We start from the raw sequence: 12310 nt of genomic DNA on the forward strand, positions 1-12310 counted from the left end.
CCATCTTTACCCGTGGTCTCAGGTGAGAGGTATTGTAGTCCATCTTTACCTGTGGTCTCAGGTGAGAGGTATTGTAGTCCATCTTTACCCGTGGTCTCAGGTGAGAGGTAGTGTAGTCCATCTTTACCTGTGGTCTCAGGTGAGAGGTATTGTAGTCCATCTTTACCCATGGTCTCAGGTGAGAGGTATTGTAGTCCATCTTTACCTGTGGTCTCAGGTGAGAGGTATTGAAGTCCATCTTTACCTGTGGTCTCAGGTGAGAGGTATTGTAGTCCATCTTTACCTGTGGTCTCAGGTGAGAGGTATTGAAGTCCATCTTTACCTGTGGTCTCAGGTGAGAGGTATTGTAGTCCATCTTTACCCGTGGTCTCAGGTGAGAGGTATTGTAGTCCATCTTTACCTGTGGTCTCAGGTGAGAGGTATTGTAGTCCATCTTTACCTGTGGTCTCAGGTGAGAGGTATTGTAGTCCATCTTTACCTGTGGTCTCAGGTGAGAGGTATTGTAGTCCATCTTTACCTGTGGTCTCAGGTGAGAGGTATTGTAGTCCATCTTTACCTGTGGTCTCAGGTGAGAGGTATTGTAGTCCATCTTTACCTGTGGTCTCAGGTGAGAGGTATTGTAGTCCATCTTTACCCGTGGTCTCAGGTGAGAGGTATTGTAGTCCATCTTTACCTGTGGTCTCAGGTGAGAGATATTGAAGTCCATCTTTACCTGTGGTCTCAGGTGAGAGGTATTGTAGTCCATCTTTACCTGTGGTCTCAGGTGAGAGGTATTGTAGTCCATCTTTACCCATGGTCTCAGGTGAGAGGTATTGTAGTCCATCTTTACCTGTGGTCTCAGGTGAGAGGTATTGTAGTCCATCTTTACCTGTGGTCTCAGGTGAGAGGTATTGTAGTCCATCTTTACCTGTGGTCTCAGGTGAGAGGTATTGTAGTCCATCTTTACCCGTGGTCTCAGGTGAGAGGTATTGTAGTCCATCTTTACCCGTGGTCTCAGGTGAGAGGTATTGTAGTCCATCTTTACCTGTGGTCTCAGGTGAGAGGTATTGTAGTCCATCTTTACCCGTGGTCTCAGGTGAGAGGTAGTGTAGTCCATCTTTACCTGTGGTCTCAGGTGAGAGGTATTGTAGTCCATCTTTACCCATGGTCTCAGGTGAGAGGTATTGTAGTCCATCTTTACCCGTGGTCTCAGGTGAGAGGTATTGTAGTCCATCTTTACCTGTGGTCTCAGGTGAGAGGTATTGTAGTCGATCTTTACCTGTGGTCTCAGGTGAGAGGTATTGTAGTCCATCTTTACCTGTGGTCTCAGGTGAGAGGTATTGTAGTCCATCTTTACCTGTGGTCTCAGGTGAGAGGTATTGTAGTCCATCTTTACCTTTGGTCTCAGGTGAGAGGTATTGTAGTCCATCTTTACCTGTGGTCTCAGGTGAGAGGTATTGTAGTCCATCTTTACCTGTGGTCTCAGGTGAGAGGTATTGTAGTCCATCTTTACCTGTGGTCTCAGGTGAGAGGTATTGTAGTCCATCTTTACCTGTGGTCTCAGGTGAGAGGTATTGTAGTCCATCTTTACCTGTGGTCTCAGGTGAGAGGTATTGTAGTCCATCTTTACCTGTGGTCTCAGGTGAGAGGTATTGTAGTCCATCTTTACCTGTGGTCTCAGGTGAGAGGTATTGTAGTCCATCTTTACCTGTGGTCTCAGGTGAGAGGTATTGTAGTCCATCTTTACCTGTGGTCTCAGGTGAGAGGTATTGTAGTCCATCTTTACCCGTGGTCTCAGGTGAGAGGTATTGTAGTCCATCTTTACCCGTGGTCTCAGGTGAGAGGTATTGTAGTCCATCTTTACCTGTGGTCTCAGGTGAGAGGTATTGTAGTCCATCTTTACCTGTGGTCTCAGGTGAGAGGTATTGTAGTCCATCTTTACCTGTGGTCTCAGGTGAGAGGTATTGTAGTCCATCTTTACCTGTGGTCTCAGGTGAGAGGTATTGTAGTCCATCTTTACCTGTGGTCTCAGGTGAGAGGTATTGTAGTCCATCTTTACCTGTGGTCTCAGGTGAGAGGTATTGTAGTCCATCTTTACCTGTGGTCTCAGGTGAGAGGTATTGTAGTCCATCTTTACCTGTGGTCTCAGGTGAGAGGTATTGTAGTCCATCTTTACCTGTGGTCTCAGGTGAGAGGTATTGTAGTACATCTTTACCTGTGGTCTCAGGTGAGAGGTATTGTAGTCCATCTTTACCTGTGGTCTCAGGTGAGAGGTATTGTAGTCCATCTTTACCTGTGGTCTCAGGTGAGAGGTATTGTAGTACATCTTTACCTGTGGTCTCAGGTGAGAGATATTGAAGTCCATCTTTACCTGTGGTCTCAGGTGAGAGGTATTGTAGTCCATCTTTACCTGTGGTCTCAGGTGAGAGGTATTGTAGTCCATCTTTACCCATGGTCTCAGGTGAGAGGTATTGTAGTCCATCTTTACCTGTGGTCTCAGGTGAGAGGTATTGTAGTCCATCTTTACCTGTGGTCTCAGGTGAGAGGTATTGTAGTCCATCTTTACCTGTGGTCTCAGGTGAGAGGTATTGTAGTCCATCTTTACCCGTGGTCTCAGGTGAGAGGTATTGTAGTCCATCTTTACCCGTGGTCTCAGGTGAGAGGTATTGTAGTCCATCTTTACCTGTGGTCTCAGGTGAGAGGTATTGTAGTCCATCTTTACCCATGGTCTCAGGTGAGAGGTATTGTAGTCCATCTTTACCTGTGGTCTCAGGTGAGAGGTATTGTAGTCCATCTTTACCTGTGGTCTCAGGTGAGAGGTATTGTAGTCCATCTTTACCTGTGGTCTCAGGTGAGAGGTATTGTAGTCCATCTTTACCTGTGGTCTCAGGTGAGAGGTATTGAAGTCCATCTTTACCTGTGGTCTCAGGTGAGAGGTATTGTAGTCCATCTTTACCTGTGGTCTCAGGTGAGAGGTATTGAAGTCCATCTTTACCTGTGGTCTCAGGTGAGAGGTATTGTAGTCCATCTTTACCCGTGGTCTCAGGTGAGAGGTATTGTAGTCCATCTTTACCTGTGGTCTCAGGTGAGAGGTATTGTAGTCCATCTTTACCTGTGGTCTCAGGTGAGAGGTATTGTAGTCCATCTTTACCTGTGGTCTCAGGTGAGAGGTATTGTAGTCCATCTTTACCTGTGGTCTCAGGTGAGAGGTATTGTAGTCCATCTTTACCTGTGGTCTCAGGTGAGAGGTATTGTAGTCCATCTTTACCTGTGGTCTCAGGTGAGAGGTATTGTAGTCCATCTTTACCCGTGGTCTCAGGTGAGAGGTATTGTAGTCCATCTTTACCTGTGGTCTCAGGTGAGAGATATTGAAGTCCATCTTTACCTGTGGTCTCAGGTGAGAGGTATTGTAGTCCATCTTTACCTGTGGTCTCAGGTGAGAGGTATTGTAGTCCATCTTTACCCATGGTCTCAGGTGAGAGGTATTGTAGTCCATCTTTACCTGTGGTCTCAGGTGAGAGGTATTGTAGTCCATCTTTACCTGTGGTCTCAGGTGAGAGGTATTGTAGTCCATCTTTACCTGTGGTCTCAGGTGAGAGGTATTGTAGTCCATCTTTACCCGTGGTCTCAGGTGAGAGGTATTGTAGTCCATCTTTACCTGTGGTCTCAGGTGAGAGGTATTGTAGTCCATCTTTACCCATGGTCTCAGGTGAGAGGTATTGTAGTCCATCTTTACCTGTGGTCTCAGGTGAGAGGTATTGTAGTCCATCTTTACCTGTGGTCTCAGGTGAGAGGTATTGTAGTCCATCTTTACCTGTGGTCTCAGGTGAGAGGTATTGTAGTCCATCTTTACCTGTGGTCTCAGGTGAGAGGTATTGTAGTCCATCTTTACCTGTGGTCTCAGGTGAGAGGTATTGTAGTCCATCTTTACCTGTGGTCTCAGGTGAGAGGTATTGTAGTCCATCTTTACCTGTGGTCTCAGGTGAGAGGTATTGTAGTCCATCTTTACCCGTGGTCTCAGGTGAGAGGTATTGTAGTCCATCTTTACCTGTGGTCTCAGGTGAGAGGTATTGTAGTCCATCTTTACCCATGGTCTCAGGTGAGAGGTATTGTAGTCCATCTTTACCTGTGGTCTCAGGTGAGAGGTATTGTAGTCCATCTTTACCTGTGGTCTCAGGTGAGAGGTATTGTAGTCCATCTTTACCTGTGGTCTCAGGTGAGAGGTATTGTAGTCCATCTTTACCCGTGGTCTCAGGTGAGAGGTATTGTAGTCCATCTTTACCCATGGTCTCAGGTGAGAGGTATTGTAGTCCATCTTTACCTGTGGTCTCAGGTGAGAGGTATTGTAGTCCATCTTTACCTGTGGTCTCAGGTGAGAGGTATTGTAGTCCATCTTTACCTGTGGTCTCAGGTGAGAGGTATTGTAGTCCATCTTTACCTGTGGTCTCAGGTGAGAGGTATTGTAGTCCATCTTTACCCATGGTCTCAGGTGAGAGGTATTGTAGTCCATCTTTACCTGTGGTCTCAGGTGAGAGGTATTGTAGTCCATCTTTACCTTTGGTCTCAGGTGAGAGGTATTATAGTCCATCTTTACCTGTGGTCTCAGGTGAGAGGTATTGTAGTCCATCTTTACCTGTGGTCTCAGGTGAGAGGTAGTGTAGTCCATCTTTACCTGTGGTTTCAGGTGAGAGGTATTGAAGTCCATCTTTACCTGTGGTCTCAGGTGAGAGGTATTGTAGTCCATCTTTACCTGTGGTCTCAGGTGAGAGGTATTGTAGTCCATCTTTACCTGTGGTCTCAGGTGAGAGGTATTGAAGTCCATCTTTACCTGTGGTCTCAGGTGAGAGGTATTGTAGTCCATCTTTACCTGTGGTCTCAGGTGAGAGGTATTGAAGTCCATCTTTACCTGTGGTCTCAGGTGAGAGGTATTGTAGTCCATCTTTACCCGTGGTCTCAGGTGAGAGGTATTGTAGTCCATCTTTACCTGTGGTCTCAGGTGAGAGGTATTGTAGTCCATCTTTACCTGTGGTCTCAGGTGAGAGGTATTGTAGTCCATCTTTACCTGTGGTCTCAGGTGAGAGGTATTGTAGTCCATCTTTACCTGTGGTCTCAGGTGAGAGGTATTGTAGTCCATCTTTACCTGTGGTCTCAGGTGAGAGGTATTGTAGTCCATCTTTACCCGTGGTCTCAGGTGAGAGGTATTGTAGTTATGAATGATGTCATCATTTACCTGTCGTCCTATCAGGTGAGAGTGTGGAGGAGAACGCTAACGTGGTGGTGAGGCTGCTGATTCGTCGGCCCGAGTGCTTTGGCCCCGCCCTGCGCGGAGAGGGGGGGAATGGTCTCCTGGCAGCCATGATGGAAGCCATCAAGATATCAGAGGACCCCTGTAGAGACGGGCCCTCCCCTACATCAGAGGCCAGCAGGACACTGTAGGTACCCCTGTAGAGACGGGCCCTCCCCTACATCAGAGGCCAGCAGGACACTGTAGGTACCCCTGTAGAGACGGGCCCACCCCTACATCAGAGGCCAGCAGGACACTGTGGGTACCCCTGTAGAGACGGGCCCACCCCTACATCAGAGGCCAGCAGGACACTGTGGGTACCCCTGACATAGCAGGACACTGTAGGTACCCCTGTAGAGACGGGCCCACCCCTACATCAGAGGCCAGCAGGACACTGTGGGTACCCCTGACATAGCAGGACACTGTAGGTACCCCTGGCATAGCAGGACACTGTAGGTACCCCTGTCAAAGCAGGACACTGTTGATACCCCTGGCATAGCAGGACACTGTAGGTCCACTCTCCCTCCCTCTGGACTCTCTCCTCCCCCTCCAACTCCATCCCTACCTCCCCCCCTCCCCCTCTCTCTCCTCCGTCCACTCTCCCTCTGGACTCTCTCCTCCCCCTCCAACTCCATCCCTACCCCCCCTCCTCTCTCTTTCTCCTCTGTCCCGTTCTTTCTCACCTTCTCTCTCTCTCTCTCGCTCTCTCCCTACCTCCCCTCTCCCCCCCCTCTCTCTATCTCCGTCGTCCACTCTCCCTCCCTCTGGACTCTCTCCTACCCCCCCTCTCTCTCGCTCCCTACCTCCCCCCCCCCCCCCCCCCTCTATCTCCACCATCCACTCTCCCTCTGGACTCTCTCCTCCCCCTCCAACTCCATCCCTACCTCCCCCCCCTCCCCCTCTATCTCCACCGTCCACTCTCCTCCCTCTGGACTCTCTCCTCCCCCTCCAACTCCATCCCTACCTCCCCCCCTCCCCCTCTATCTCCACCGTCCACTCTCCCTCCCTCTGGACTCTCTCCTCCCCCTCCAACTCCATCCCTACCTCCCCCCCTCCCCCTCTATCTCCACCGTCCACTCTCCTCCCTCTGGACTCTCTCCTCCCCCTCCAACTCCATCCCTACCTCCCCCCCTCCCCCTCTATCTCCACCGTCCACTCTCCCTCCCTCTGGACTCTCTCCTCCCCCTCCAACTCCATCCCTACCTCCCCCCCTCCCCCTCTATCTCCACCGTCCACTCTCCCTCCCTCTGGACTCTCTCCTCCCCCCCTATCTCTATCTCCGCCGTCCACTCTCCTCCCTCTGGACTCTCTCCTCCCTCTCCAACTCCATCCCTACCTCCCCCCCCTCCCCCTCTATCTCTACCATCCACTCTCCTCCCTCTGGACTCTCTCCTGCCTCCCCTGTGCCAGAGTATGTCCTCATTACTCCTCCGTGTTCCTGTTCTGTCTGGCCATGCTACCAGGTGTTCTATAACAGTCCCTGAGATAGTCTGCCCTACTATTATCAGGCATCAGACTCAGAAACAATGGCCCAACACACCTCCAGGCTGTGTAAGGGCTATTTGACCAAGAAGGAGAGTGATGGAGTGCTGCAGCAGAAGACCTGGCCTCCACAATCACCTGATCTCAACCCAATTGAGGTGGTTTGGGATGAGTTGGACTGCAGAGGGAAGGAAAATCAGCCAACAAGTGTTCAGCATATGTGGGAACTCCTTCAAGACTGTTGGAAAAGCATTCCTCATGAATCTGGTTGAGAGAACGCCAAGAGTGTGAAAAGTTGTCATCAAGGCAAAGGATGGCTTCTTTGAAGAATCTAAAATTGATTTTGATTTGTTTAACACTTATTTTGGTTACTACATGATTCCATGTGTTATTTCATAGTTGTGATGTCTTCACTGTTATTCTACAATGTAGAAAATAGTAAAAAATGAAGAAAAACCCTTGAATGAGTATCTGTGTCCAAACTTTTGACTTGTACTGTGTGTGTGTGTGTGTGTGTGTGTGTGTGTGTGTGTGTGTGTGTGTGTGTGTGTGTGTGTGTGTGTGTGTGTGTGTGTGTGTGTGTGTGTGTGTGTGTGTGTGTGTCTCCTCAGCAGTGAGGTGTTATTGGAGGACGAGGAAGATGACACTATTCACATGGGAAACGCTATAATGACCTTCTACGCAGCCCTCATAGACCTGCTGGGTCGCTGTGCCCCTGAGATGCACGTGAGTCACACACACACACGCACACACACACACACACACACACACACACACACACACACACACACACACACACACACACACGCACACGCACACACACACACACAGGGAATAGGGCTCTGGTCAACAGTAGTGTTCTATATAGGGAATAGGGCTCTGGTCAACAGTAGTGTTCTATATAGGGAATAGGGCTCTGGTCAACAGTAGTGCTCTATATAGGGAATAGGGCTCTGGTCATCAGTAGTGCACTATATAGGGAATAGGGCTCTGGTCAACAGTAGTGCACTATATAGGGAATAGGGCTCTGGTCAACAGTAGTGTTCTATATAGGGAATAGGGCTCTGGTCAACAGTAGTGTTCTATATAGGGAATAGGGCTCTGGTCATCAGTAGTGCACTATATAGGGAATAGGGCTCTGGTCAACAGTAGTGCACTATGTAGGGAATAGGGCTGTAGTATAAAGTAGTGCACTACATAGGGAATAGGGCCCTGGTCAACAGTAGTGTTCTATATAGGGAATAGGGCTCTGGTCAACAGTAGTGCACTATGTAGGGAATAGGGCTGTAGTATAAAGTAGTGCACTACATAGGGAATAGGGCCCTGGTCAACAGTAGTGTTTTATATAGGGAATAGGGCTCTGGTCAACAGTAGTGTTCTATATAGGGAATAGGGCTCTGGTCAACAGTATTTTGTCATTGACGGACCCCCTGCTGCCTTGCTCTTCCTGGGGTCCAGACACATTAAGGCACATCACATTTGGGACACAGTCATTCACTGAGAGGAGGTGTTGTGTTTTCCATTTGGGACACAGTCATTCACTGAGAGGAGGTGTTGTGTTTTCCATTTGGGACACATGTCATTCACTGAGAGGGGTGTTGTGTCTTCCATTTGGGACACAGTCATTCACTGAGAGGAGGTGTTGTGTCTTCCATTTGGGACACAGTCATTCACTGAGAGGAGGTGTTGTGTCTTCCATTTGGGACACAGTCATTCACTGAGAGGAGGTGTTGTGTCTTCCATTTGGGACACAGTCATTCACTGAGAGGAGGTGTTGTGTCTTCCATTTGGGACACAGTCATTCACTGAGAGGAGGTGTTGTGTCTTCCATTTGGGACACAGTCATTCACTGAGAGGAGGTGTTGTGTCTTCCATTTGGGACACAGTCATTCACTGAGAGGAGGTGTTGTGTCTTCCATTTGGGACACAGTCATTCACTGAGAGGAGGTGTTGTGTCTTCCATTTGGGACACAGTCATTCACTGAGAGGAGGTGTTGTGTTTTACAGCTGATCCATGCTGGGAAGGGTGAGGCCATCAGGATAAGAGCCATCCTACGTTCCCTGATCCCTATAGAGGACCTGGAAGGAGTGATCAGCATCCCCTTTCCCATGCCAACCCTGGCCAAAGGTGGGTGGAAGCTCTTCCTACTAAACCTCTCAGGCGTTGCAGGGGCGTAGATACTTCCCAAGGTCCACCCGAACTGGAGCAGCAAGGAGTTTTGTACAGTGGGCCCTGAAAACCATCCACTTCTCTGTTAAACTGACCTAAAACCATCCCCTACTCTGTTAAACTGCCCTAAAACCATTCATTACTCTGTTAAACTGACCTAAAACCCTCCACTACTCTGTTAAACTGACCTAAAACCCTCCACTACTCTGTTAAACTGAACTAAAACCATCCCCTACTCTGTTAAACTGACCTAAAACCATCCCCTACTCTGTTAAACTGACCTAAAACCCTCCACTACTCTGTTAAAATGACCTAAAACCCTCCACTACTCTGTTAGACTGAACTAAAACCCTCCACTACTCTGTTGAACTGAACTAAAACCCTCCACTACTCTGTTAAACTGAACTAAAACCATCCACTACTCTGTTAAACTGACCTAAAACCCTCCACTATTCTGTTAAACTGACCTAAAACCCTCGACTACTCTGTTAAACTGACCTAAAACCCTCCACTACTCTGTTAAACTGAACTAAAACTCTCCACTACTCTGTTAAACTGACCTAAAACCCTCCACTACTCTGTTAACCTGACCTAAAACCCTCCACTACTCTGTTAAACTGACCTAAAACCCTCCACTACTCTGTTAAACTGACCTAAAACCATCCACTACTCTGTTAAACTGACCTAAAACCCTCCACTACTCTGTTAAACTGATCTAAAACCATCCACTACTCTGTTAAACTGACCTAAAACATCCACTACTCTGTTAAACTGACCTAAAACCATCCACTACTCTGTTAAACTGACCTCAAACCCTCCACTACTCTGTTAAACTGAACTAAAACCATCCACTACTCTGTTAAACTGACCTAAAACCCTCCACTACTCTGTTAAACTGACCTAAAACCATCCACTACTCTGTTAAACTGAACTAAAACCATCCACTACTCTGTTAAACTGACCTAAAACCCTCCACTACTCTGTTAAACTGCCCTAAAACCATTCATTACTCTGTTAAACTGACCTAAAACCCTCCACTACTCTGTTAAACTGACCTAAAACCCTCCACTACTCTGTTAAACTGAACTAAAACCATCCCCTACTCTGTTAAACTGACCTAAAACCATCCCCTACTCTGTTAAACTGACCTAAAACCCTCCACTACTCTGTTAAAATGACCTAAAACCCTCCACTACTCTGTTAGACTGAACTAAAACCCTCCACTACTCTGTTGAACTGAACTAAAACCCTCCACTACTCTGTTAAACTGAACTAAAACCATCCACTACTCTGTTAAACTGACCTAAAACCCTCCACTATTCTGTTAAACTGACCTAAAACCCTCGACTACTCTGTTAAACTGACCTAAAACCCTCCACTACTCTGTTAAACTGAACTAAAACTCTCCACTACTCTGTTAAACTGACCTAAAACCCTCCACTACTCTGTTAACCTGACCTAAAACCCTCCACTACTCTGTTAAACTGACCTAAAACCCTCCACTACTCTGTTAAACTGACCTAAAACCATCCACTACTCTGTTAAACTGACCTAAAACCCTCCACTACTCTGTTAAACTGATCTAAAACCATCCACTACTCTGTTAAACTGACCTAAAACCATCCACTACTCTGTTAAACTGACCTAAAACATCCACTACTCTGTTAAACTGACCTAAAACCATCCACTACTCTGTTAAACTGACCTCAAACCCTCCACTACTCTGTTAAACTGAACTAAACCCATCCACTACTCTGTTAAACTGACCTAAAACCCTCCACTACTCTGTTAAACTGACCTAAAACCATCCACTACTCTGTTAAACTGAACTAAAACCATCCACTACTCTGTTAAACTGACCTAAAACCGTCCACTACTCTGTTAAACTGACCTAAAACCATCCACTACTATGTTAAACTGACCTAAAACCATCCACTACTCTGTTAAACGGACATAAAACCCTCCACTACTCTGTTAAACTGACCTAAAACCCTCCACTACTCTGTTAAATTGACCTAAAACCCTCCACTACTCTGTTAAACTGAACTAAAACCATCCACTACTCTGTTAAACGGACCTAAAACCATCCACTACTATGTTAAACTGACCTAAAACCATCCACTACTCTGTTAAACTGACCTAAAACCATCCACTACTCTTTTAAACTGACCTAAAACCATCCACTACTCTGTTAAACTGACCTAAAACCATCCACTACTCTGTTAAACTGACCTAAAACCCTCCACTACTCTGTTAAACTGACCTAAAACCCTCCACTACTCTGTTAAACTGACCTAAAACCCTCCACTACTCTGTTAAACTGACCTAAAACCATCTACTACTCTGTTAAACTGAACTAAAACCATCCACTACTCTGTTAAACTGACCTAAAACCATCCACTACTCTGTTAAACTGAACTAAAACCCTCCACTACTCTGTTAAACTGAACTTAAACCATCCACTACTCTGTTAAACTGAACTAAAACCATCCCCTACTCTGTTAAACTGACCTAAAACCATCCCCTACTCTGTTAAACTGACCTAAAACCCTCCACTACTCTGTTAAAATGACCTAAAACCCTCCACTACTCTGTTAAACTGAACTAAAACCCTCCACTACTCTGTTAAACTGAACTAAAACCCTTCACTACTCTGTTAAACTGACCTAAAACCATCCACTACTCTGTTAAACTGACCTAAAACCCTCCACTACTCTGTTAAACTGACCTAAAACCCTCGACTACTCTGTTAAACTGACCTAAAACCCTCCACTACTCTGTTAAACTGACCTAAAACCCTCCACTACTCTGTTAAACTGACCTAAAACCCTCCACTACTCTGTTAAACTGAACTAAAACCCTCCACTACTCTGTTAAACTGACCTAAAACCATCCACTACTCTGTTAAACGGACATAAAACCCTCCACTACTCTGTTAAACTGACCTAAAACCCTCCACTACTCTGTTAAACTGACCTAAAACCCTCCACTACTCTGTTAAACTGAACTAAAACCATCCACTACTCTGTTAAACGGACCTTAAACCATCCACTACTATGTTAAACTGACCTAAAACCATCCACTACTCTGTTAAACTGACCTAAAACCATCCACTACTCTTTTAAACTGACCTAAAACCATCCACTACTCTGTTAAACTGACCTAAAACCATCCACTACTCTGTTAAACTGACCTAAAACCCTCCACTACTCTGTTAAACTGATGTAAAACCACCCACTACTCTGTTAAACTGACCTCAAACCATCCACTACTCTGTTAAACTGACCTAAAACCATCCCCTACTCTGTTAAACTGACCTAAAACCCTCCACTACTCTGTTAAACTGACCTAAAACCATCCACTACTCTGTTAAACTGACCTCAAACCATCCACTA

The 12310-nt window shown here is 46.6% G+C and overlaps 1 protein-coding gene across 6 annotated transcripts in view; it reads left to right on the top strand.

The window, feature by feature from the left end:
* The window catches only part of LOC139571652 (ryanodine receptor 2-like), a 216717-nt gene that overhangs the window by 45099 nt on the left and 159308 nt on the right, over positions 1 to 12310 (top strand). For all 6 annotated transcript variants that reach the window (XM_071394720.1, XM_071394716.1, XM_071394717.1 and 3 more), the window contains 3 exons: positions 5225 to 5411; positions 7357 to 7471; positions 8753 to 8873. In XM_071394720.1, the coding sequence (XP_071250821.1) occupies positions 5225 to 5411; positions 7357 to 7471; positions 8753 to 8873 (423 nt within the window). The remainder of the gene's footprint in view (positions 1 to 5224; positions 5412 to 7356; positions 7472 to 8752; positions 8874 to 12310) is intronic.

Source organism: Salvelinus alpinus, chromosome 3 (genome assembly GCF_045679555.1).
Source record: "Salvelinus alpinus chromosome 3, SLU_Salpinus.1, whole genome shotgun sequence".
Classification (NCBI taxonomy): domain Eukaryota; kingdom Metazoa; phylum Chordata; class Actinopteri; order Salmoniformes; family Salmonidae; genus Salvelinus; species Salvelinus alpinus.